Raw genomic sequence first — 26975 nt, forward strand, 5'->3', positions numbered from 1 at the left:
AAAGAAAGAAGAAAGAAAAAGAAAGAAAGAAAAAAAGAAAGAAAGAAAAAGAGAAAGAGAGAGAAAGAAAAAAGAGAGAAAGAAAAAAAGAAAGAAAGAAAAAGAGAAAGAAAGAGAAAGAAAGAAAGAAAGAGAGAAAGAAAAAAGAAAGAGAAAGAAAGAAAGAAAGAAAGAGAAAGAAAGAAAGAAAGAAAGAAAGAAAGAAAGAAAGAAAAAGAAATATGCCATAGCCACACTCCATCCGCCAGGAGGAATTTCCAGCTATCCTGACGCACATCAGGCATTAATTTAGGAGTTCGGCGAGCTCAGATCGGGGGAACGGTTTTCCTTTTTTTTCCAAAAATAACACTTAAGCTTTATGAGCACTGCCGAAAATGTACCAATAGTCAAAACAACTGGCAAATGATTTACGGTGCTTCATCCCCAGGAGGTCGGGAGTCCTCCTGGGTCAAGGGGAACCCATCGTCTAGGTGCCGAGTAGAGGTGTGGGTGGTCAAGGGCTGCTCGGGAAGTATTACGGGTCTAAAGGTAAACTACACGAATTAGAATTTTGGTCAAGCGCCGCACTTCCGAGAAACCACTGTTCTTTTCTCGGGGATCTAATCATTCCAGCGATTTCCTCCATGAACTTTTCTTTGGGGTTACCTCCACGGGCAGTCAATACTTGCTCTCGTACCTTTCGGGTGGAGAGAAGAAAATCCACACGCCTAACCTCACTGAGAACGCTACCAGCTCTACAAGGAGATGAGGCGACGGGGCTGCGTCTATTTGGAGAAGAAGATCGTGGAATTTAAGAAGAATTGACAGGAGTGAAATGAATCCTGAAAAATCAGCTGTCTTATGAAGAGAAAAAGAATCTCTCCTTCCCCAGCCGGGGGATGAGGGTTGTCATGGGGATAGAAGGAGATGTGTGCTGCACTAAGCGGGGTGCCTGATGCACCAAACGGGGCAGGTCACACTGTTGATCGAAAGCAACATTATGTGATTAACCAGGGGATCTGGCTTTGTTACAAGGTGTCGAGTCCTTGCATACATCAATCCGGATACCTACAAATGGCTCTGGCTGAGAATCCCCTGCCATCCCCCCAGTACGGGAAGCCCAGCCCTGTCCCCACCCCAGTCCCTGTGTCCAGGAAAGCCCTTGGGGTGTTCAGTAACAGATGTCTTCTAACATTTGTTCATTGATTCCTATTTAAAGAGAGACTCTCTCCTTCCCCAACTGGGCTGACAACCCCATGATGGCAGAACCACGTTCCCAGCACTGAGCTTGACACTTGGTGGTTAAAGGTACTCAAGCAGACGTTTCAACGAACGGGCGCAGAAAACGACAGCCGGACATACAGAGCCACCCTTTCCCCCCCTCCCCGCGCTACGGGGCTGTGCGCTCGGTCGCGGAGGAATCTGTCACTTAACAAAAACCCACGCGCCCCGCTTACCTTCTCTAGATGGAGATTTACCCATCGAGTAAAGGTTCTCTTCTGCACATTTTCCCTCTCAACTGAAAACAAAGAAAAGCCATTAGCTGGGTATAAAGAACTGTGTGCAAAACGCTTGAAACCCTGCTCATCCCCAGCCCAACCCCACAGCATCTTCACTAGAATAAATAACCATGAATTCAGGGGCGCCTGGGTGGCTCAGTCAATCCTCTGACTTCAGCTCACGTCTCGATCTCACGGTTTGTGAGTTCGAGCCCCGCCTTGGGCTCTGTGCTGACGGCTCAGAGCCTGGAGCCTGCTTCTTCCGATTCTGTGGCTCCCTCTCTCTCTCTCTGCCCCTTCCCTGCTCACATTCCGTCTGTTCTGTCTGTCTGTCTCTCTCTCAAACATTCAAACAATGGTTTTTAAATAGCCATGAATTCAGACACATGGAACAAAACTGTCACACAATTAGTAAGGTTACTCGCATTTTACAGATTAAGAAACGGAGGATTAAATAGCTTAAATACAGCCAAGTTGGGACCCGGACCTGGATCCTGTGTGTGGCATTGGCCGGCTGGCTGCCCAGGACCCGGACCCTGGGTAAGGGGGCTAGCACCTAGGTCTGGGTGCTCGGCCGGACACAGAAGCAGCCTCTGCAGCCCAGGCTGCTAGGCCACTCTGGAAGCTTCCTTGAAATGTCTGAGCCAGATGACTCCTGAATCACTCAGCTCTGGATTTCAACATTTTGGAAGAACGCGTCGCACATGCTTAAAACCATTTCACGTTTCTTTAGCAATAAGAAAATGGGAGGCAATTTATCTCCCGGGGAGAAAAAGGGCTACGGTTTTCTGTAATGGCTATGGTTCTTTTTTCCTCTCGGCCTCATTATTAGGTAGATAGCGGTGCCCATAAATCAAATTTTAATATTGTGGCTTTCAATCTTTTTAATTGAAGATCGGGCAGACAGTACTTAGGCGCGTAACTGCTTTTCTCTCGTTTTTCCTCCTGTGCTGTAAGAAAAGGTCACTTAGCAAGTCGGTGTAAGAACTCAAGAGCTAATCCCAGTAAACTGTGTTCCGTGGGTAGAAGAGGAAGAAGGGAAAAGAGGTGGGTAGAAACGGGGTTGCGGGGGGGGGGAGCATTTGCTGAGGGCCATGAGCTACAGAGTCTCGGAGCTTTCCAGAAGACTGGAGAGTGCCCTGCCCCCAGCCCCACTTGAGACCTTTCTGCCTGTGTATCATTGGCTATGGCGTGGGTGTTCCAGAGCTTAGCGGCCGTCCCTCGGTTGATGGCACTTAGCTCTTTCCACTTTCTCACTGTTACGGGCCGTGTTGCAGCCAGCACAATTGCACGAGTGCCCTGCTGCCTGGTTCTTTGTGCACAAGCAGACGAATCTATGTCTCAGGCCTGACAGCTAAAAGCGGGGCTGCAGGGTCTTAGGGGTGGGCACATTTACAATTTTAATAGCTACTTCCAAATTGCCCTCCCCAAAGGCTGCCCCGGTGTATACTTTCACCCCCACCTGTCTTTAAACAAGTTTATGGGATTGTAAAGTATTTACACACACATTCAAACGCTCAGGCTGGTTTCTCCATATGGCTTCAGGGAGAGCGAAGGACGTCCCCTGAAACAGAAGTGCATTCAGTGAAAGCCTGAGATAACCTCGTTTGGACGGCTGGTTTAACTGTGTGGAAGGAAGTGGGTGTCTATCCATCCACCCACCCCATCTGTCTGTCCATCCATCCATCCATCCATCCATCCATGTATCCTTCCTTCCTTCCTTCCTTCCTTCCTTCCTTCCTTCCTTCCATGTACCCATCCATCCATCCATCCATCCAACCATGTACCCATCCAACGTTCCTTCTTTCTTTTCTTCCTTCCTTCCATCCATCCATCCATCCATCCTTCATTTCTTCCTTCCTTCCTTTTTTTCTTCCTTCCTTCAATCCATCCATCCATCCATCCATCCATCCATCTATCCATCCAACCATGTATCCTTCCTTCCTTCCTTCCTTCCTTCCTTCCTTCAACCCATCCGTCCATCCATCCATCCATCCTTCCTTCCATTCTCCCAGCTGATACTTAGTCCATAACCATTACATGCCAGGAACTACACCAGACCCTGTGGGCAAAATCAGAGAATAAAAAAAAAAATGCTTGGAATCTGTACTCCAAGAATTCATAGCCAAGTAGGAGAGAAAACATGGATGCTACAGGGCACATATGCAAGGAGAAATAAGAAATTTCCAGGGCTGATGGGGAGGAGGGGAGGTGATTTCAGACCCCAGGGGGTACTCCTCCGGGGGCCCTATGAGGATCTCACAGTAGAAGTGGGACACGGAGGGGCTCCTGTAGGCAAGGGCAGTGTCCCAGCCCCACCCTAGTCCACAGTCAACCTGTGGGAGGCCTCATTTCCATTCCAGCCACGGCCTGGGGGGCGGGGGTTGGGAATCTGAGCACAGATTAGCTTCGACAGCAAAGCTGACCCACGGGAGGGGAACGTGATGACTGAAGATACCAGGGGACCGTGAAACTAAATCACAAATAACAGATGAGTCCCAAACTGAAATAGGGAATGGAGACCATAATTTCTGAACCTGAAACTGGGACACATCGCTCAATACACAGGGGAGAGAGAGACGGTGAGAATTTGGGTTGCCTCAGAACACCCAGCTGAGAGCCACACACACCACCAGCTGTGCGACCTTGGGCAAGGTCCTGGCTTTCAAAATCCCTTTGCCTCAGTCTCCCCTCTACAGAAGAGGGAAAGCTGTGCCTTTCTCACGGGCATGCGGTGAAGATTCCAGGGCATCACCCCAAAAGGCAGCCCCGGTGGCTGACCTCACAGCCACACCGCAAGCCCTGGAATCGCAGTATTTTGTTCGGTGTCTCACCACAAAGGTCTGATCGTGACCTTCTCCATTTCGAAATGCCCACCCCCATCCTGCAGGCTCTTTCTACTTCTGGCCTGCCAAGACTCCGTAAACTTTATATCGTTTCCATAAATCCAGTGGCCCCTTTCTTTCCGCCGCACCTATCACGTTGTAAAGGTGTAGGGAACCATTTTTCTGGAAGGGTCTGGCCTTCTCACGGAGTGTTTGTGGGGCCCGGTGCGGGTTTGCTGGGCGACAGCGGGGCAGTAACAGGGTTGTAAAATCGCCATCACCGGGTCTGCCTGGCTGGCCGGGGCGCGTCCAAGTGCCCGGGCAGCGTGGAACGGGAGGAGCTGGCTGGACAGGGGCCCCGAGAGACAGAGACAGAGAGGGAGGCACAGCCTTCTGGCTCAAGGCCACCCTCCCAAATCCCCTCGTGTGACTCGGGCCCCTGCTTTACCAAGAACAGATAATTTCAAAATGTGACCTTCCTCCCTTCTCCAGGCCACCACTGGTGGCCAGCTCAGGACTTGGGAGCCACGGAGTGGGAGACGCTGACTTGGGAGTTAAAACAGATTCATTGACACTGTGCCCTTTTGTCCCTGTGTCCACGCTTCCGCTAAACCTCTTTCCTAGGTAATATTTCCTCTATAATATTTCTGCCTTTCCCCACCCACGAGAAAGGCTTGATGGCTTATCTGTTTATAAACATATGCTCATGATAAAAAATTAAAACAAGACGGGATAGAGAGACGTATCTAAAATCTGTTGAAATCACATTACACTCACAGATCACCACTATTGATATTTTACTGATTCCTTTTAGAACCACACACACACACACACACACACACACACACACATACAGCTAAAGCACCAAGATATTCACGTACACAATTCAGTGTGATCAGCTAATGCCATGGCATTTTTTGAAGTCTGGTCCACGGATCGCTAACATCAAGAGGTTGTGGGGTGACAGTTAAAATGCTAATCCCTGGACCCAAGACCTGCTGACTCACGGTCTCTGGCCCCAAGGCCTGAGAACCTACATTCAACCAGCTTGTGGGCGAGATACTGCACACTTTGAAAACCTGGTCTTACTGGGAAGAGACAAGTGGCACAATTTCTTGGCCACCTTCAGGCAGGGTGGAGGACGCGACTGGTGCGCCACCTGGCGTAGAAGGAGCAGGCGGCCTGGAGCCAGGTACACAAGCCCCACCGCAGACGGAAAAGGGGGGACACACATATGTCTCCCGGGCTTGCCTACCGGCAACGGGCAAGACAAACGTCATTTCTTTCTCCTTCGTCGTCCAAAGGGCTCTTCCCGACTAAAAGGCCTTTAGTCACTGAAATCATACAGTTTGGGGGGGGGGGCTCTGACTCCCCTGCGAGATGAACCAGAACTGACGAGGAGGACTGCAGACCAGGATTCCCGCAGGGGACGCTCATTCTGTGACGTCCATTCAGGCAGGCCAGCTGGGAGCAGTTCTTTCCCACTTCGGCCACCCAGCCTGGCGAGAGGCGGGAGGCAGATGGGACGGGCTGTGGCCTCATCGCTCTCCTCCTCGGCCAGGCTGGTGGTCTCAGTGCCCCAAAGCCACCTCCAGGAAGTCCTCCGGCTTTCCCGCTGCCCTCGCCCCACTCCCCATGTTGGGAGCGCCCTGGAAAGGCTGGAGCGTCCCCAGCGGTGCTCAAGCAGAGGTGCCTCGGCCCCTGGGGACATCTGGTGGCATCTGGAGAATTTTTGACTGTCACGACCAAGCGGAAGGGTTCGGACCGGCATCTGGGTGGGTTGAGGCCAGGGATGCTGTTGAACGGCCCCCTACCACAAAACAGATTTTTCCGGCCCCGGGTGTCAGCGGCACCCAGGGTGAGGAGCCCTGGAGGGCCTAAGGGACCACCCAGGCTGCTCCAGTGTCAGCCTTCCCTGCCGCAGAATACGGGGAAAAGCTTCAGCAAACGAGAGGTCTGCCAGTACCGTCCCCGAGTGCCTCCGTTTACCCATCTACACAGTGGGTCATAGTCCCCGCATCATGGGGTCGTGAGGGTCGGATGCACCGGAGCTGGCCTTACCCCGCCACGGAAGCGCCTCCCCGCAGTGCGGGGAGGGCACCACGCGCTAAAGTTATCCGGCAGGTCACCCGGCAGCGCGACAGGTGTGTGTCACGGCTCAGGAGCCAGACCTACCTGTCCTCACAGTTCGTGGCCCGCCACGGGCACAGGCATGGCCCTGCAGATGGCTTTCCTTAACTCCTCACGGGGCCGGGCTCCTTTCGGGCGGGTCGGTGCTCGGGAGGCGGCAGCAAGGAAGGGGGGGCGGGGGTCACACACACAGGACTGGGACAGCGAGGTCATCCGGGGCAGGGGCTACGGCTGGTGGGTTCTGCCCGTCCCCAGTGGGAGGGGCGCTGAGGGCCAAGGCTTCCCCCACCCGTCTCCGTCCAGGAGGGAGGGTGGGGGCAGGCCGGGGGGTGGGAGGCCCGACACCTTCCCACCTCTGCTTCTGTTTTGTGCAGGGGCAAGGCCCCGGCCTGCACCCGCTCCCAGCCCCCAGGCACTGTTTGCCGTGAAGCGTGGCACTATACGGAGGCCATCTCAGCCCCGGGGGACAGCCACAGCCCCCGCCTGTGACGATCTCTAAGGGGTTCCTCCTCTGGCAAGCTCTTGCCCAACCTTACGTCAGCGGCCCCCTGAGATGCTCACAGAGACTCTCCCACTCTCGCCAAACGCTCCTCTTCTCCGTGGCTCAGACCCTCTCTCATTTGAAGAGTCCTCCTCGGCCCCGTTCAGCCGGGCCACCCTCCTCCGTCGGCTGGGGCTGGCCCCGGGGGTCTTTAAACGGAGATGGAGAGGCCGCCCCCTCCGGCTGGTCACCAGGTGGACCGCCACCAGACCATGCGAGGGCACCTCTGGCCCCACAGAAGCCGGCACCCAGGGAGGCCAGCGCCCGGGGAAGCCCCCACCGGCCCCTCCGGCCCCGGGGCTGCTGGACCCCCCCCCCCCGGGAACCCTCGGCCACCCCGTCTGGACGCCGTGTTTGCTCTTTTCCCGTCTTTCAACACCTCCCAGAAACACAACCTCATTACGTGGCCCCATGCTGGCTCACTTGAGACATAAAACTCAGAAACAAATTAAACGGCAATTTCTTTTTAAACAGGAGAGGGGCCAGGCTTCAGGAATACCAGGCCAACGTCCCTTTGGTTCCGACTCCTGGGGGCCACTTCCCCCCACCGGCTCTCGTGGTATTAAAGCCAAGGCCTCCACGTGGCTTGCACCAGCAGCGATTCTGCGTTTAATTTCCTTTGTTTTTCCTCCCCGCATGTTTGCTCTGACCTGCGTCCCTTTTATCAAGACCCTGGTAATAAAATGCAAAACCCTCGCCGGGACCGGAGGCCGAGCGGCGCAAGACTTACTACAGACAAGCGTACAGAGAAGCGGCAGGCCGGAGCTGCCAGAGCTCTGTCACCCTCTCTGTGACTCCCGTGCTGCCTGCTCTCCTCCGTCCCCCGTGCACGTCGCGGATGCGCCCGGGGGCGTCGGGATGGAGCCCGGGGAACCTGCTTGAGCCGCCGGTGCGGACTGGTGGTCTCCCCAGTATGTACCCGGGGAGACTCCAAGAAAGCTGCCAAGCGCATTCTAACTGGGGACTTAAATCCAATTCTCTCACGGGTCCCAGAGGCCACCAATTAACATAGCACGTCCTGCCCCGCCGTGCCCTTGCTTCTCGGCTGCTCCAAAACCCATAACCCAGGGCTCCAAAGAACTAGTCCCAATTACACAGCAAATTAAGTTTGAAGCTATATATACATATATATTTAGGCTGGTGCCTGTAACAGAAATAAAAAAAAATAATAAACCCGCTCTAGTTTTCTCTGTGAGTGATTCTGTCTAACCTCAGTGCTAAATCTCAGTCCACTTTTATGATGACGGATGACGCCAGCCGGCCATAAAAACCCAAGCTTAGGGAAAGGGATTTTTAACATCCACCCAGATGGGAAGACCGGGTCGGCTGCCCCGACGTGTCCAGCTGAAATCGAGATGGGGATTTAAGTGGCACGGGACAGATCATTCCCATGCGCATCCAGGGAGGCGATAATGATGACGATGCTCAGCCACAGATAAGACGACGTGGACCCCTGTCCCGACAGGTCCCACAAGGAAGGATGGAGAGAGGGAGAGGAGGAGGGAGGGAAGAAAAGAAGAAGGAAGGAAAGGCAGAAAAGTATTCTCTTCACCGACCGCGGAGGCTCACCGCACGGACCCTTGACACCGAGATCCTTGCGGGACTGAACTCCCCGTCACGGACCGCAAATGCTGGGGATGTTTTTTTTTACACCAGTGTTTTCGTGAAAGTGTTCTGCCTTCTGAATTCTGAGTAACTTCTAAAGCAGTGTTTTCTGGAGCACATTCTGTAGACTGCTAGTTCTCAAAGGCCTCTCTCCAAAGAGGAGTCCAAAAAAGTCTGAGAAATAGCGGTATACTAAAAGCCCTGATAAGTCCTGCAACAAAGAGATCCCTTTATTTTGAAGATCACTGGAAGCCAGACCCCTTTCCTGTGTAAAATTCACCACGACTTCCTGTAGGAGCCTACTTTGGAAACACAGAGATGTTCGTTAACGGGGGATGTCTCCACCGGGTCCTGGCGGCCAATGAATTAGGCGGCTACACGTCCTGTGACAGAGGCTATCGTGTGCTTGCCAAACCCGGTTTCCTTCTCCTCTTGGGCACACAGCCAAACTACATTTCCCAGCCCCCCTGGCAGGTGGTGGGGGCCTCGCCACGGAGTCCCGGCCGACGGAAGGTAAGTGGGTCTGAGGTACGCCGCTTTCAGACGAGGCCTGTACGATCCTCGGTGCTTTGTGCCCACCCCCACGGGGACAGTTCCAAGGACACAGAGGATGACGGAGTCACAAGAGGGAAAGAGACTGTACTCCTGAGCCTCCCCTTTGGGCAAGGATCACCCAGCAGCAGCGCCCGATGATGAATATCACTGTTGGACCCCAGTGAGTCCGAAATACGTGGTCACTGAGTGAAGACACAGGCATCTTGGGGTTGTTGCTGGGGCAGCTGCCTACCCTAGTGGACGCTTGCCTTTTTGACATTTTTTTACATTCTATTTATTTTGAGAGAGACGGAGACGGTGTGAGTGGGGGAGAGGCAGAGAGACAGGGAGAGAGAGAAACCCAAGCAGCCTCCCCACTGTCAGTGCAGAGCCCGATGTGGGGCTCGAACTCACCCACCACGAGGTCATGACCTGAGCCGAAACCGAGAGGTGGATGCTTAACCGACTGAGTCACCCAGGTGCCCCTAACATCTGTCTTGAGTGAGAACCAGGCTCCCCAGGAAGGAAGGGAAGAAGTCAACGCTAAGCCTCTTCCTGACACAGTGAGAATCACCAGATGTCCGCCGTTGAATTCTCCCGGCCACCTGCGGAGGTGGCCGAGGGCGCCGAGCCTCAGCCAGGACACGTGACTTGCCCCAGCCTTGGCGGTACAGCTGGGAGAAGACCCTAGCCCGGTCACCGCAAGCCAAAACTCTCCCTGTGGCACCGGGCTGGTCGAACCCCTTCAGAGCTAACATCTTACTGAAGGACCTTCATGAAGACTCTGTTTCATGCCCAGGTTGTCCAACTGAAGGATAAAGGCTGACCTGGTGTTTTATCCACAAAACAGGCCTCATAAGAATCAGCTCAACCTTTGGGTTCAGCTACTTATTCTTGACCTTAATTTGCATTTTTAAAATATTCTTTAACGTTTATATATTTTTAAGACAGAGAGAGAGTGAGGGAAGGGCAAACACAGAATCCGAAGCAGGCTCCCGGCTCTGAGCTGTCAGCACAGAGCCCTACATGAGGATCGAACCCACAGACCGTGAGATCACGGCCTAAGCAGAAGTCGGACCCTCAGCGGACTGAGCCACTCAGGTGTCCCTTAATTTGCATTTTTAAGCACATCTGTCTTCAACAAACCCCACACCTGACCTGACATACCAACGTTTTCAAGTACGAACAAAGGCAAACCCATTGCGAGAATCCCAAGTATCAGGGTGACCAGCTGTCCCGTTTTGCCGAGGGAGACTGAGGGGGTCCTGGGATGCGGTGCGTTCAGTGCTAAAAACTAGGGAAAGGCCCTGGCAAACCGGGACGAGTTGGTTATTCTGGCTGGTGGACACGGTTCTGCCTCCAGAAAGAGCAGGCCCCAAGGGGACAGCGGCCGGGAGGGCAGAAGGCACTGGGCTCCACATGGGAGACACAGACCGCGGAAGGCAAGGTGGTTAATATTTGCTTTAAATGCGAGGGATAAAGCAAACTGTGAAATTCCCGTTTACAACTCTCGCCTGCCAACAAAAAGTGACACCAGTGCGACTTTAAATTCCTACCCTGAGCAAGAGACGTAGGGCTGGAAACCTGCGATGGGGGAAGGCAAGAGGTGTCAGGCTCTCCTCCAGCTGGAAGTGTCACCAACATTTCACGTTAATTAGCAGGAGAGGACCAGCTGCCTGGGCTGGGGCCCTGGGACCGAGCTGTGCCGAGGTGACAATTATGAACGCTGTCACGAAACGCTGGTTCCTTTTGTTTTTTTAAAGTTTACTTATTTATTTTGGAAAGAGAGAGAGAGAGAGCGAGGAAGGGGTAGAAGAGAGAGGGAGAGAGAGAGAATCCCAAGCAGGCTCCGCACTGTCAGCGTACTGCCCGACGCAGGGCTTGAACCTACCAACCATGAGATCGTGACCTGAGCCGAAACCAGGAGTCAAACGCTTAGCGTACCGAGCCACCCAGGCGCCCCAACACGGGTTCCTTCTCGAGACGCGTTCGTTCGAAAACGGACAACAGTTACCTACCTACACGAGCCACCCTGCTGCGTGTCCCCGTGTGTGTGCAGGCGTGCATGTGGGCAGACATGGCCCCTCACCGTAACGCGGCTCACCTCCAACCCTCTTCAAGCACATTTAGTCCCCAGGGTCACTGTAGGGATTTTATCATCAGAGGTCTCCCTCAGGCAATAGACAGGTGGCTTAGACCTAAGGGCTGCACTCTGACATCGAGGTCAAGGTTGGATCATTGTCCTTGGGTAGAAATCCTGGAGAATGGCAAATCCCAGTTCTATAATCTTAAAAAAAAAAAAAAAAAAAAAAAAACAACAAAAAACAAAAACCCACTGAGACTAAACATGTGATTCTCAACTTTGGCTGCAAAGGACAGTCACCTGGGGAAACTAAAATGTACGGATGCCTGGGCTCCACTCCAGACTAATTGAATCCAAACCCCTGGGGGCGGGGCCCAGGCATCTGCATTTTTTAAAGCTCCCCAGGTGATGCTGACACTGAGCCAGGGCCGAGAGTCACCGCTCTTGACCAGGAGTTGGCAATTTTTCCCGTCAAGGGCCAGACGGTAAACGTTTTAGACTTCGCAGGCCCACATGGTCTCCAGCGACTTGTCAACTCTGCGCTCCTGGTGGGAAAGCAGCCAAGACAATACGTAAATGGGCATGGCTGTGTTCCAATAAAACTTTATTTATATGAACAGGCAGTGGGCTGCGGTCGGCCAAGCCCTGCTCTAGACTGCACAGGCTCCACCGCCCGATTTAAGCGGCCGTCCTACGACTTCCTGGTGGCCGGACCTCACAGCCCAACTTTTAAAATTCACTTTGGGGCTTCAAGAGCCGTGGTGGGGTGGGGGTGGGGGGTGGCAGGCATGTGGGAAATGGAAGAAGCAGACAAGTTGAGTGTGTTAAGCATCAACTTTGGCTCAGGTCATGTTCTCATGGTTCGTGAGTTCGAGCCCCGTGTCGGGCTCTGCGCTGACAGCTCAGAGCCTGGATCCTGCTTCGGATTCCGTGTCTCCCTCTCTCTCTGCCCCTCCCCTGCTCACGCTCTGTCTCTCAAAAATAAAGAAACGTTAAAAAGTTAAAAAAAAAAAAAAAGAAAAGAAAAAAGAAAAAGAACATTTGGGCAACCAGACGTGGACGTGCCTCTTGCTTTTGTTTCTTTCTTCAGCAACCAGCCTCCTCCAAGACTCATAGCGCCTGCTCCTCCCTTCCCTCACCCCTACTGAAGGCCTCCTTTGTCTGAGGAACCCAAGGAAGCAAGAAGAAAAATGGCCCCCCAAAATCATCGCTGATTTTTTTTCCCTCCTCTTCTGTAAAGTTTAAATGGAAACAGGTAAAAACAAACAAAAAAAAGTTAATCAAATGGGCTACCTCCACCTTGTAGGTAAAGTTTCTCAGTAGATGAAGCTTTGTTCAAGGACCGTAATCTTCTCTCCCATGTTCTGAGCACCACGAGGAATCTAGGGTTACTCCGTTCCTCAGGGCAGTCTAGTGTTCCGGTTGGAGAGGTCCTTAAATAAGCTTACTGAAGGTTGCCTCTCATCCAACCCTGTCGTTAAGGCTGTCATCCAGAGTGTACTGGAATGCCTCTCAGGACGAGGTGCTCAGCACCTCTCCAAAAGCAGGCTTCCACGAGCTCAAAGCTATCTTTTGGAAAAGGGGCAAGTCCAGCAGGTACAACAGTGAGGAAACAGAGAACAAAATAGACGGCCTTCAGTCTGACATCAGGAAGGCAGGCCATCGGAGGTGACCAACAGTGCAAGGGCCACCAGCAGAGGCCAAACGTTTCCAGGCTTTCTTTTATTACTATTATTTATTTATTTTGGGGAGGGCACAAGCCGGGGAGGGATGGAGAGGGGGGAGAGGGGCAGAGCATCCGAAGTGGGCTCTGTGGTGACAGGCTGACAGCGGTGAGCCTGTTGTGGGGCTCGAACTCACGAACTCACGAACTCACAAACTCCAAGGGCTCCCAGCTGAGCTGAAGTCAGATGCCCAACCTACCGAGCCACCCAGGTGCCCCTCCAGTCTTTCAAATCTTAGCATTTTAGAAAGAAACTAAAAGCACACAGATACTCTATAGCAGCTGATTGGATAGAAAGCCTGGTAGATGGTTTTCAGGCTGCTGAAACACCTAGCGGGCGACGAGGTTGACAAGGTTTTGCTGCTTCTGAAACGATTACGATTCCTCCATCCAGACAGGGAGGATTTCTTAGGGGGCACAGGTCGGTCGCGGGTTTCTTGCCACAGGATTCTCAGGGGCAAATTTTTCTTTGAAAACGAAGCTGTGCATTTTCGCAGCAGACGAAAACACAGGAATCCACCAAAAGGAAGGACAGATCCTATCGCCAAGGGGCTCCTGGAACAGCTTCTCTCCAAGGAACAGCTTCTCATCCAAGGTGCAGAGGCTGCTGCAAATATTCAGGTTTTCCTCGTTGGGGGCAACCAAAATCTCACAGCCAGGTTTATTTCCTTTTATTTGCTTTGCTGTTAAGAGATTCTTTTTTTTTTTTTTAATTTTGTTTATTTTGAGAGAGCACGAGCGAATGCAAGTGGAGGAGGGGCAGAGAGAGAGGGAGACAGAGAATCCCAAGCAGGCTCCGCATCGTCAGCGCAGAGCCCAACGCGGGGCTCGAACTCACAAAACCCCGAGATCACGACCTGAACCCAAACCAAGAGTGGGACGCTTAACTGACTGAGCCAACCACACGCCCCTTGTTGATTTTCCTTTCGTTTGATGGATCAGGTAAGCCACCTTACATGTTTTTGTTCAAGAAGGTAGGGTTGGGGTGCCTGGGTGGCTCAGTCGGTTAAGCGTCCTACTTCGGCTCAGGTCATGATCTCGCGGTTTGTGGGTTCGAGCCCCGCGTCGGGCTCTGTGCTGACAGCTCGGAGCCTGGAGCCTGCTTCGGATTCTGTGTCTCCCTCTCTCCCTGCCCCTCCCCTGCTTATGCTCTGTCTGTCAATAATTAAACGTTAAAAAAACTTTTAAAAAAAGAAGGTAGGGTACACTCAATGAATGAACACGTGAACGAGTAAATCCATTAATAGAAAGATCCTCGTACATTACTGTTGCCCCGCCCCCTACTCCGCCATGCCCCAGTGCCTGGCACATGAGTATCGATGTTGTTCAATGAGCGGAAAACCCATCTACCAGCCTGCTCATTGTGCTTGGCCTCCAAAACCACCACACCCGTTCTGATATAGCCCGGATCACTCACGTTCCAGCTGCAACCTTGACCTCAAATCTGTCCATCTACCCTCACCCGCGTGGCTCTAGGAACAAAATCTGGGTCTTCGCCCTGTTTGCACCTGCTCCCTGCAGCTCCCGGCTCCCAGCACTGTTCAGGCCATTCCTGTGAGCCAGAGCCTCAGGTGGACCCAACGGGCCGGAACCAAGAAAGCCCGGGTGAGGATACCCAGGAATCAGTGAGGAGGCCAGCCCTGCGGTGTGCTGGCCCTGGAAGGGTAGGTCACTAAGGCTCTACCAATGGGAGCCTGAGCTGGAGTCCACGTCCACGGGGCTGTTGGAGGCACCGAGCTGCCACAAAGGGATTTCTCCCAGGCCGGCATGTTTCGCACACCCATTCAAGAACCAAGAGGATGAGCCTGACTGCCTAACACCCACCCGCACAGCGGCCGAGGGCCACGACTGGCCCACGTTAGCGCTGGGCACTTGGCTTAACTGAACGGCCAACTAAGAAGCTGCGTCTGACTGGCTCTCAGGAAGTAGGGCGCCGGGCCGCGTAGCACCCTTGCCCTTGAAGTGAACTTCATGACTCCTCAGAGGTTTTGGTGGTCTGGTTTTCCATGGCTAACGGTGCCGTGTATTCTGGGCTCACTAAGCGCCCCACACCGTGCATGTCTCGTCTCTTTTCTCTGACCCAGTGGCCCCACGAGACGGGTACGATCATTGTGCTGCGTAGACCCTGAGCGCTCTGCCGTCGATTCAGGGGCTAAGGGCAGTGGAAGGTTGGAGGCCAATGACACGGCCACTGGATCAAAGCGTCTTCTTGGGAATCCAGACTGGGGTTGAAGCCAGCCTCTGTCTGGCTGGTCCCCTGAATGGAGCAGGGGTATGGAAGCCATTTGCTGCCACGCAGACTGGAGGGCTAAAAGAACAGTCAGGAGAAAGAGAGAGTGGGGCAAAGTGTGCAAAGGACGGTTCCGTTCTGGCTTTTTCCTCAGGCTCTGCTACACCCTGGCCTTTGGATTCGGTGGGACCTCTGCCTTTCTCTTAAAGGCAATTTTTCTTAGCTCTCATGCTCTCGTGGGTTTCCGTTGGCTACAGTTAAAAGCATCCTCACTCATTTCTTCAACGAGCAAACTACAAAGAAGAAAGAGATGAGGGAACACCTATGGATCAAGAAAGGCTTAAAGGCGTAAGAGACACCAGCCAAATGCAACGTTTGGCCCCTTATGTGGATCCCGATTCAAACAAATGTTTAAAAACAAAACAAAATAATTGTGTTTTCAAAGGTCAAAAACATAACTAAAATAAATTCCTGGAAAAACACAGAATGTCACAACGAGGGCAAGAAGAAATAGGGAATTTGCATAAATCAACAGATGCTGAAACAACAACCCCAACAAAGAATCTTTGCTGTGAACATCCCTGATTCCCATTTGACAGATGCACAAACCAAGGCAGAGACAGGTTGGGTCACCCCATCTGGTAAAAAAAAAAAAAAAAAGGAGCCAGGTTTCACACCCAGGCCTGGCCCCAAAGCCTGTGGCCCTAACTATGACACTGCCTCCTGACCTTGCCCATGACCGACTCAGACTTCCCGGTAAACCGGGACAGAAATCATTAACGAAACTATTCCAAGTCCTTGCAATTTAGGTCACCGCCTCCTGCCACACTGCCCGCCACCTTGGCGGGTCCCTCTGCGGATGGATGCGTATTTGCGGGGGGCGGGGGGTTGCTATGAGCAACTTCACATATTTTACTCAGTTCTTCCACACAGAACCACAACCTGGGCAAGAGAAGAACCCTATCTCAAATTTTTTAAACACGTTTGTTTTCGAGAGAGAGAGAGAAAGAGAGAGAGAGAGGGAGAGAGGGAGGGAGAGAGAGCATGAGCATGAGTGGGGAAAGGGCAGAGAGAGAGGGAGACACAGAACCCGAAGCAGACTCCAGGCTCCGAGCTGTCAGCACAGAGCCCGACGCGGGGCTCGAACTCACAAACTGTGAGATCATGACCTGAGCTGAAGTCAGACACTTCACCGACTGAGCCACCCAGGCGCCCCAAAGCCTATCTTAAAAGTCCAAGAGCTGTGAAAGGGCTTCCTGACGGGAACAGGCCAGAAGGTGGGGAGAGCTGGTGGAGAAGGCTACAGCTTCCATTATAAGCTCATCTGTATATTTCAGCTTTTTAACCACATGCCTCTGTCTGGTAGAAATTTTAAGTTTGGGGCGCCTGGGTGGCTTAGTCAGTTAAGCATCTATCTGACTCTCAATTTCGGCTCAAGTCATGATGTCACAGTCCCTGCTTGGGATTCTTCTCTCCCTCTCTCTGCCCCTCCCCTGCTCTCTCTCTCTCTCTCGCTCTCTCTTTCTCTCTGAGAATAAACATAATAAAAAAGAATACAGAAATGTTATGTTTTACTTAAAAAAAACTGCTATGTGCTCAACCCCATGCGTAGCACAACGTCCTACTCTTCTGTCCTCAATACCACCGGGGTGAAACGTTTACGAATGTGACATTCGACAGATGGATCTTCTGTTCGTAAAATAAATACCCGTAACAGACAACAACTGGAAAAGTCAATAACATGAATTATTCCAAGACCGCTTATTTCCTTCCATTTTTCCTTCTACGGGGTTTTTATTTTCGCTTGCTTGTTTGAACATAATTTTGTCCATATCACGCCTGCAGCGTGTGGTATTCTGTGTGGCCTCGCCAGTATCTCTTCTCACCTTCCCTGAATGGTAGTCATTGTTGCCGCTATTATTTATCCCACTCCTTCTCTCCATCACTGTCCACTGGCTGCGTTAGGGGAACCAGGCCGATAACCTGTCTTTTCGCTTACAGGCACAAGGGACCAGATGCGTTCAAACCTGGCGTGGAAATTGCCACAGCTCTTCCCGGTCCTGGATCTTGACCCCTGACTGCAACAGCAGGGTGAAACTTTGGGGCTCTCCCCTCGGAGGAAGGTGAATGAGTTCTGACAGGGTGAGAAGCTGTGTCCGGATGATGGGCAGCTTAGGGAGGGCTACAGCAAACACTATTAGGTGCCTCCCCAGTAACCATTTTCCTCTTCTCAACCAACAGGATCCTAACTCTGAGCCAGCAGTCTGCCTAGTTTAAAAAAATGTTGTTAACATTTTATTTTATTTTTTGAGAGACAGAGAGGGACAGAGCGTGAGCAGGGGAGGGCCAGAGAGAGAGAGAGAGGGAGACACAGAATCCGAAGCAGGCTCCGGGCTCCAAGCCGTCAGCACAGAGCCCGACGCGGGGCTCGAACCCACGAACCTGAGCCGAAGCCGGACGCTCAACCGACTGAGCCGCCCAGGCACCTGTCCCTGCCTAGTTTAAAAACGATCATTTCCCCACCTCCCTGGTCAGGGGTCGTCCTGGGACAAGGCCTGGCCAACAGAGCGGAAGTGGAGGTTAGGCTGGGGTTTCCAGGAGTGCCCGACAGAAGGTCAGCGGAGGACACTGGAGTGTGCCCTCTTTGCCTCTTTCCTAACCCTCTGGCTTCCCGTCACGGAGCCATGGAGCCAGAAACACAAGAGCCAGAGCTCTTGGTGAAGCAGCGGCCAGACGTGGACCTGCTGGGTGGCAGGCTGGTGTCTCTGGGCTTCCTCTTGCACGAGATAGACAGATCCTCTTGGATGAAGTCGCCGCACGTTGGGTTTTTGCCACTTGCGGCCCAACACGGCCCGAACTGGCGCAATACGCGTTCTCTCGCTTTCGCGAGCCCGTTGGAAACCCATCAGGGCTGACTCACCCGCGCCCCTCTCGTTGGCAGGGAGGCCAGTCGCACTGTCTTGGGCTGCTAAAACCTAACCCTCAGGAATAAGCACTCGTGGGCCCTTACACGCTTCTACGGGCCTGCAAAACTCTTACACACGTACCCCGTCCTCGGTGGGGAAGCCAGGGGAAGATGATTCAGGACAGAATGGCTCAGCGACCAGATGACAGGCAGCGGGTTCCCCATGATGTCTTTTCTCTCCTTGATGTCGCCCCCCCTCCCCCCCGCACATCCGAGTTGTGCTCAAAAAGCCATCCAACTTCCATGCGTCCATGCGAGACACGAGAAACAGTTACAGACGGTGAAGAGCTGGGGACGCGTCGTCTAGGTCTGAACCCCTGCGGATTGGCCCTACGGGAGGTCGGCCCGAGAAGCCAGGAAGCCTGTGTCTCTCCACAGGGTGCAAAGAACGAATGAATGAATGCAAGAGCTTGAGACATAAGGAAGGATTCAAAAGGACTGTATATTGCCTCGGGCCTCTGAACAACACGGGGCAGGGTGGGGGGTGGGGTGGGGGGCCCGGACAAAAGCCTCGGAGCTGATGAGCCAATTGGTTCTGCGTGTTGAGGGGTGAGCGGGTGGAGTAGGGGGGAAATTGGGAAGGACAAGTATTAGAGAAGGTGGCAAAGACCGTGAGATCTTGAAAAGGCATTAGGCTTTTAACGACAATACAGGAAATCTGGTCGGGGGACCACCTGGAACCAAACATCACCCCCTCTAACCTCTGGGTTTCCCGCGTGCACTTTTTATTTCCCATGTGGTATACGCGCTCGGCGTCTGCCCGAAGTGATCCCACGTGTGCGGGGGGAAGGGGACCGGTGGCGGGGGGGGGGTGTTGAAGAGCCAGAGGCAACGTCCACCTTCTTGGTTCTTCGACGGTGACCACAGGACCGCCACCCACCGTCTTGCATCCTGGTGCAGCTGATGTTCGTTTTGGGAACGCGGTCCAGTCACCCTGGCTGGAAGATGCACCCCGTATCCTCAGGAACTGACCCCATAAAACCAGAGACTCATCTCCCAGTCGAGGGGTCTTTGCGTCTTTCAGCCGCCTCGCTTCCCTACCTGCGCCACTCCGAACGTCTTCAGTTTTAGAAACAGAACTGATGTGCCACAGAACGAGGAGGGCCCGGCGTCGAGATCACAAGCATCATCTGTTCCCCTCCGTCGTGGAAACCAGAAACCTCAGTTTATTAAGGTGCATGCACTGTGGTGGGTGCATGCATTTTGCAGAGGAGGAAACCGAGGCTTAGCCAGGTCAGGGAAGGTAGTGCTCAGGGTCACAGAGGGAGGAAGGGAAATTCTCAACGTGGGGAGCAAATTCGCTCTGATTCCACAGCGGTGGAATCGCGGAGAGTGGTTGGTGGGGCCTTCGTGGGAAAACAGCCCCTCCTCCCGCATTCAATCTTTTCTTCCAGAAGGAGCAGCTGGGGCTCCTCCGGCCTGGTGGTCCTCTGAGACACATTCCTGCACTGCCGCTGTTCTCAAAGCTGCAGGCCCTTGTTCCACACGCGGGTCCGAGGGCCCGAGCCAGGCCTGGGGTCTCTTCACGCAGAGAAGAGTTTTCTGCCCTTGGCCCCCGCAGAAGGGAAGGATTAGCGCAGCAAAGCCCAACTTGATTGAAAAATAACTTCCCTCCAGGCTGCTTTATGGCTTTGCACCTCTTCCAGCTCTCGCTGAGTCTGGCCCCAAGACTGGAGGACTCAGGGTGGTCCTTCCCTCTCCAAGGGGCCGGAAATTACCCAAGGAATGCCAGGGGGTGCTGAACAGGCCATCTGAAGGAGGCCAGCAACTTATTAATGTTTTTTAAAAGTTTTAAAACTAATAGCCAACTGGAAGGGGTCAAAGCATTCTGGCTAGTTCTGCGATGGGGGGCAAGGCGCCTCCCTCCCCTCGCTGACCCCATCTGTAGCGTGTGTGTGTGGAGGGGACTCGTCTACGGCCCCGTGCCGCTGGCGTGGAGGATGAAATGATTGCCGAAGTTCACAGAGGGCCGAGAACTGCCACATGGCAGTGACCACGGACGGTTCGGCCCCAGCCCTCCGCACTTACATTCACCAGACCAGCCAAAGCCGGTTCCCGCCGGGACGCTGCTGAACAGCACAGGATTTGGCCTTGGCCAAAGAGAGGTCTGGCGTGCGCCCTGGGCTTCTGGGAGGTGATCTCGGTGTATGTGACAGGAGTGTGTCTGGTTAGGGGAGGGGCTGACCACACCGGATCCCAGTGTGGGGCTGGCCGTGCCAGAAAGACCAACCGTGGGACAGAGGGGGGCCACACGGTATCGGCTGGCCTGGACACTGAGTTCACCAATGAGGGCGATCAGTCAGTCAATCAATCAATCAATCAATCAGTCGTGCCTCGATCAAGAGCCTGGGCACCACAGCTCAGCGAGCTCCCCTAACGGGCAATGCTCCGCGTGTCGGTCACACATCGGTGTCAGAGGGTAACGTGAGTGCGGGAGCTTTCAGCGAGTGCTGTTCTAACGAATGATCACACCGGAGGCTGGTTCTCGGAACCCCTTGAACTTGCGATTGGTGTCGGGAATGAGGGCAGTCTTATGGGGAGACCGCTCCCTCAACCTCAGCAGTCCGCCGACCCCGGGAATCTTCTACAACACAAGCCTCCTGAGTTCCATGCCCGCTGTCACTCCCAACCACCCAAACTGGGAAGGATGGGGCTGTGGGGGGGGGGGGGGTTGCCGAAGGAGCTCGTGCCGGCGCTAAGTGAAGCGCTTTCCAGAGGCCAACTCATGGGTGCCTCAGTCTACGCATCTGTAACACGGGACCCACCGCGCCCACCTCTCCAGGCTGCTCACCTCTCCAGGCCTGAGGGCCCACAGCTAGGGAGCAAAGCACATGATTCACCTCGACGGCCGGAGCACTTAGCTTTAACCACCTCTGCTGGCTGAGGTCAGCTCGGGGGCGAGACAGGCCCACCCTCAGGAGCAGGTCTCACTCGCATGGAAAATGCCGGCTCGTACATCTGAATCATCACGATTGCGAATATGGGCCAAGCGTCACCTCCACGCTGGGAGACGTAGGACAGCGTCCCCTAACACTACCTGGTCGTGTCCTGACAGTCACCTGGGGGCTTCCCAGGCCCAGGCCCTGACGGGATCCAAACGGCAACAGAGGAGCCTGGCAAATCTGCAGGTTTAATATCCCCTGTGGGCTGGGTCTCTTGCAGGGGCAGATTTGAGAACTGCTGTCACGATCAGAGGGGCCTGGGTCCCCCGCAAACCCCCGACAGCACAACTGTTGGGCAGGCCTCAGGTCCTGGGCCTCTGTTTCCCCCTCGACGCAAATGGGGGTGGGAGTTATGGCTGCTCGTTCTCCCTTGTCCTACAGCAGCGAGGATGAGACGCTCGGGCCCTGCCAGCACCGTGGCCAGGAGCCACGGTCAGTCCCCAAGAGCAGCAGCACATAGCACTTGCCGTGCAGGACAGGGGGTACGGCCAGTCCCCATTTGACGCTGGCTAAAGAGGCGAATTCCTGCCGGCGCGATGGGTATGTTAGGGAACGGTTTAAGGATGACACGAATTTTGCATTTGCTGACGCAAACGTGTGTGTGTTATGCGTTCCTATGTGGCTCTATTTAGCTCCGATCGGTTAAATAGAGCCACGTGGGAATACACAACACACACACACACACACACACACGCTCATGTGTGCACACCTCAAACATCTACTAGCTACCTTTTTCACTGCCCGTGCTATGAGCCGCACGCATCCACATCTAATGTTACAAGTTGCTACGGGCTGACTAGTGTCCTCCCCAAATTCCTCTGCTGGAGTCCTCACCCCCAGGCCCTCAGCGTGTGACTGTATTTGGAAACGGGAGTCTTTTTTTTCTTCAAGTTTATTTATTTATTTTGAGAGTGGGGGTGGGGAAGGGGCAGAGAGAGAGAGAGAGAGAGAGAGAGGAGGAGAGAGAATCCCGGGCAGGCTCCGCCCTGTCAGTGCAAAAGCCTGCCGAGGGGCTCGAACTCACGAACTGTGAGATCGTGACCTGAGCCGAAATCGAGAGTTGGATGCTTAACCGACTGAGCTACCCGGGCACCCTGGAGATAGGAGTCTTTAAAAGAAGCGGTTTAATTAAAATGGGGCCGTTAGGATGGGCCCTGGTGTCCTTATACGAAGAGGCAATCCGGACACACAGACACCAGGGCAGGTGCATGTAAGACCGTGTGAGGACACAGCGAGAAGGCGGCGACCTGCAGGCCAATGGCAGGGTTTACCCCGTAGAAAGCGCTGTCTTTATGAACACAGTTTTGCTCCCTGAGAAGAGGCCACCATGGGGAGCACGCCGCACCTGCTGTGGCCAGGGGAGGGCGTTTGCCCTGTGCTCCCCGAGGGCTCCACACCTCTCTCCTCAACCATCTCTTAAACACTCACTCAAGACTCTTAAATGACCAGAGAACAGCGGGTGGCTTGGGGCTAGACGTCCCTTAGTTTATTTACTTCAAGATGAGACTGGACAAGGGCCTGGACCCAAACATGCATTGTTTGCTGGTCCGGGAGAAGAATTGCCACATACTGGGTCCCAGTCCACACCCTTCAGGGCAGGGACACTGGTAAACTGTGGACGGCAGGAGAAGGGCTCTGCCGGGGGATGGGGCCACCAGCCTCAGGAACGTCCCAGGTGGAAAGTGAATTTGGAGCATGGACTTGGAGGTCCTGGGGGCCCTCAGCGGATGGGGAAGTGGGGTAACAGTAATGACATAAACGCTGAACGATGGGTTCTGAGACTCACTAAGCCCAGCTCCGTGGCAGGTAGGGGAGGAGGGATGCTGGGGGAGAGCCTTGAATGCCACCCAAGGGGTTCCTTCGGACCAAATACACAATGAGGCCATTCTTTATCTGGGTTCCTTAAATCAGAATGTGTGACCTTTCATTCTGGGTTGCAGATCACGCTAGTTAGAATTTGAGAAGTACGCCAAAGGCAAAAGAGGCAAGAGTCAATTAGACGATTTCTACATCGTTCATCCAATTAAACAATTGTCGAGTACCCGCTGCCAGCTGCATCTAGACGGGGAGCGATTTGCTCCTGGTTTTATTCATTTTCTGTCTCCATCCTCTACCAAGAATGGGTGTTAAGTCATCCTCTGGGATGTGAAGGATGCCACCCGTACATGAAGGTGTCTATTCACCGACAGAGACCCAGCACCGGCCATTGAAAATATTGTGTTAATAGAATAGCTATATGTTTTGATGTTAAAAATATTTCAACGGCACCTCATTAATTCAAATTAATCTCCTTCAGTTCACTCGCATTCCATTAGGGGTGGGTGGGGGAGAAAGGAGTCGACATTTCCAGAGGCAGGCAGGGGGCTAAGGGTGCCCCTGAACACCATTGATTTCATTCTTGCGGTGCTGGGTGAGCGAGCTCCCTCTTTCAGGACACCTCCGTGTGGCTCTGAGGAATACGGAGCTACCATGTTTGAATTTTTTCTGAACATTTATTTATTTTGGGGAGACAGAGTGCAAGCGGGGGAGGGGCAGAGAGACTGAGAGACACAGAATCCGAAGCAGGCTCCAGGCTCCGAGCTGTCAGCACAGAGCCCGACGCGGGGCTCGAACCCACAAAGCGCGGGATCGTGACCTGGGCCAACGTCGGACGCTTAACCAACTGAGCCACCCAGGCGCCCCAAGGAGCTACCATGTTTTAAGGGGACCTCACATCCTAGGTCATGACCCTGCCCCATGTCAGAACCTGGTGTCTCTTGGTCACAGAGTGCCTTGGAGGACACGGGACCCCAGCTGAGCCAACCAACTACTTTCCTGGGAGCTTAGGACTTGGGACTACGGAGACCACGAGAGATGTCTCCCATGACTGGGGCTGTGACGTGAACTTGGGGCTTAATGGCGGCCATATTTCCCACTTGGTAGCGAAAGCCGGTCTGGAGAATAAGAGGGAATTTGACCAAATGCGGCGAGGAGGGAACAGCTGTCGATGTCGGAGTCCTGGTTTCCTTTACCCCTGGGGCCCAGCTACATCCCTGGCTTGCTAGTGGCCCAATCGGTATCTCCTCCTTGAAATCCATAACCAGACTTACTCCCTTTTGTGCTTAGGTGAGTTCCGGTTAGGTTTCTGTCACTTCACATCAAGAATCCTAACGGGCAGGTATCATTAATTATCACCATCTCGCCAGGGAAGAAACGAGGCTTGGGATGCTTGCCCGAGCCCTTGCTGCTAGAAAGTTTCAGAACCGGAATCTGACCCCTGAATCTCTTTCGTTTTTCAACATACCTTTGGGTACATCCAACAGAGAGAATAGTCTCCATGACTGACACCGGGGGTCATTCTGGTTGGAAGGGGGGGGATCCCCGGAGTCAAGGAACTAAAGGCGGGGATGGGAGGCTTCAGCTCCAACCTTTCCCATCAAGTCCCCCCCACCAACCACCCGGGGAGCCTGGGTGGCTCAGCCGGTTAAGTGTCCGACTTCAGCTCAGGCCACGATCTCACGGTCCGTGGGTTCGAGCCCCGCGTCGGGCTTTCTGCTGTCAGCACGGAGCTCTCTTCAGATTCTCTGCCCCCTTCTCTCTCTGCCTCTCCCCTGTTTGCATTCTCTCCCTCGCAAATAAATAAACACTTTTAAAAAGTGTCCCCAACCCCAACCACTCCCCCAAAGCCCTTGCCGAGATGGCCGCCGTTGAGTGTTGCTCTGGCCCTACACGGCCTTTGCGGTCTGGCAGAAGCTCGTCTTCTCCCAGCCCCGCCGCCCAGCTCTGTGGTCAAGGGCAAACTCTCTACGACAGGCTGAATTACGTCCCCTCAAAAATTCATATGCTGAGCCCCTAGCACCTCAGAACTGACCGCCCTGGGGATACGGTCTTTCCAGCGGGCATTAGGTTTAAAATGAGGTCACTTACGGGGGGGCCCTCGTCCAAGATGACTGGTGTCCTTAAACACGCACACAAGGAAGAGCCTGTGGAGACACAGGGAGAAGACAGCCGTCTACAATCCAAGGAGAGAGGCCTGGAACGGATTCAGGCCTCCCGGCCCTCGGAAGGAACCAACCCCGACGGGACCTCCAGATCCGTGAGTAAATAAATGGCTCCTGTGAAAGCACGAGGCGCTCTGTGACTACTAGGCTCTCGGAGATGCCATCCTTTCTACCCGCGGGATCACGAAAGCAATACGTGTGGGCCCCGTGGGGCGGGGGGTGTCGTGGGAAGAATTTAAAAGCAGACGTCAAGGCAACAGTAGCATCGGGGTGCCTTCGGCGGTGGCTGTTTACGTTCTAACGACGCTGCCCAATGGGCCGCAGGTGTTTCTCTGCCCTTTGCTAGTCCTTCTAGGAATCCCGTTGCTTCCTTGGTAGCAAGGTCTCAGGAGGTGACACCGGTCCCTCTCTCCTGAAGAGACTGCTCGGGTCCGGAGGGCTCTCGGTAGAGCCACCAGAGACCCAGGAAACGCTGCCAGGTGTTGGCTCGTCCCAAGAGAAGAGGGAACGGAAGGGTGCGTGGTTCACTGGCTGCCCCCAAAGAGCCCGGCGTGGAGGGGAGGGGTGACCTCAAACCCAAGGGGGGCGTCCACGTGGCTGACAGCAACAGGTACTGGCCAGAATCTTTAGGTGCCCCCTCCAAAGAGAGTGGGGAAAAGAAAGCGCTGACAGAAAATATCTCTGAGGAAATAGGGAGCAGGTGGGCATTGGCACTGTGGCCTCGGGTAACACTGCATCTCGTGTGTGTGTGTGTGTGTGTGTGTGTGTGTGTGCGCACGCGCGTTCAGGGGCTGTTATGGGCCGGACACGGGAACAATGAGGGTGGGCCAACCAGGGCTGGGGAGGAAGAGGGAGCAGCTCACAGCGCCCCCTGTGGGGAGGAAGGGAGGGACATGATGCGTGTCCCCTTGGCTGTGACACAGGCCAAATCTGGAGAGCTCAACGGCTGGCTGGGCCCCACCCCCACCCCCGTCATCCACCGGCTCCCCAGGCAAGGCGCAGGGGGGAAGTGCTGCATGGAAAAGCCCAGTAGGTGCCAGAACGGAGTGCTTCACAAGGACACGGAAAGACACCCCCCCACTCCCCCGGCCGGGGCCCTCCTGGGGTTTCAAGGAACATTTGAGAGGAAGCGAGATGGCGGCGGTTCCCACAGAGCCGCTGGGAAAGGGCCGGAAAAACAAGATCTTGATCTGTTCGGGGATCCTGTGTTTAGGCCTCGCTGGCTGGGCTGGGAGAGAAGTTTGCGGCTCGCCCTCTCCTGGGTGTGAGCTCCGGGAGGGGGTCCGGGAGGAGGACCAGGAGGAGGACCAGGATGCCGTGTGCCCGTGGGCCCTCCCACCGGCCAGCACAGGACAGATACCTGCTCCGCATTGCGCACATGTGCTGCTGAGCTAATTAAGGATAAAAGTACCGTGTCCAACCGCAAACCACTGAGCGCTTAAACCCCTCAAAGGCTCTTGCTAACTCGGGACACACTCCCGTGCAAACACTCGGCCCCTGGGGCCCGGCCCCGCTGCTTGTGCAACTGCGTCATCCTTTCCCCTCCCCACTCCCACCCCCGGACCTCATCCCCTTTGCTGCTGCGCATCTCTGAGGGCCCCTCACCATCTGCTGGTCACGCCTCTGGGCCTTTGCACGTGCTTGCTCATGCTGCTTGGCACGCGCTCCCCGCACTTCTCCACCCGCCGGTCCGATTTCCCAGGATGCCTTCTGTGCCCGTCCTTAGGTGGGAGAGCGCCTCCTCTCTGCTCTCCACTCTCGGCAGCACCCAAGATTCTGGGTATAATGGGTACCAGGCATTCAGGGAGCACATCATTCCTTCCCTCCTTCGTTCAGTCGGTCCCGCATGTAGTCCTTTGTTAAAAGGAATTGAACTCGCAACTCAAATTGATGAATCCAATATTCGCAGAAAGAGTCAAATGATTCTAGTGCCTGCTAC

The 26975-nt window shown here is 54.1% G+C and overlaps 1 protein-coding gene across 1 annotated transcript in view; it reads right to left on the minus strand.

Annotated features, from left to right (window-relative positions):
* The window catches only part of CLMN (calmin), a 113230-nt gene that overhangs the window by 37051 nt on the left and 49204 nt on the right, over positions 1–26975 (minus strand). The window contains 1 exon segment of the mRNA XM_023256004.2: positions 1437–1498. Within this exon segment, the coding sequence (XP_023111772.2) occupies positions 1437–1498 (62 nt within the window).

This window comes from Felis catus, chromosome B3, assembly GCF_018350175.1.
Source record: "Felis catus isolate Fca126 chromosome B3, F.catus_Fca126_mat1.0, whole genome shotgun sequence".
Classification (NCBI taxonomy): domain Eukaryota; kingdom Metazoa; phylum Chordata; class Mammalia; order Carnivora; family Felidae; genus Felis; species Felis catus.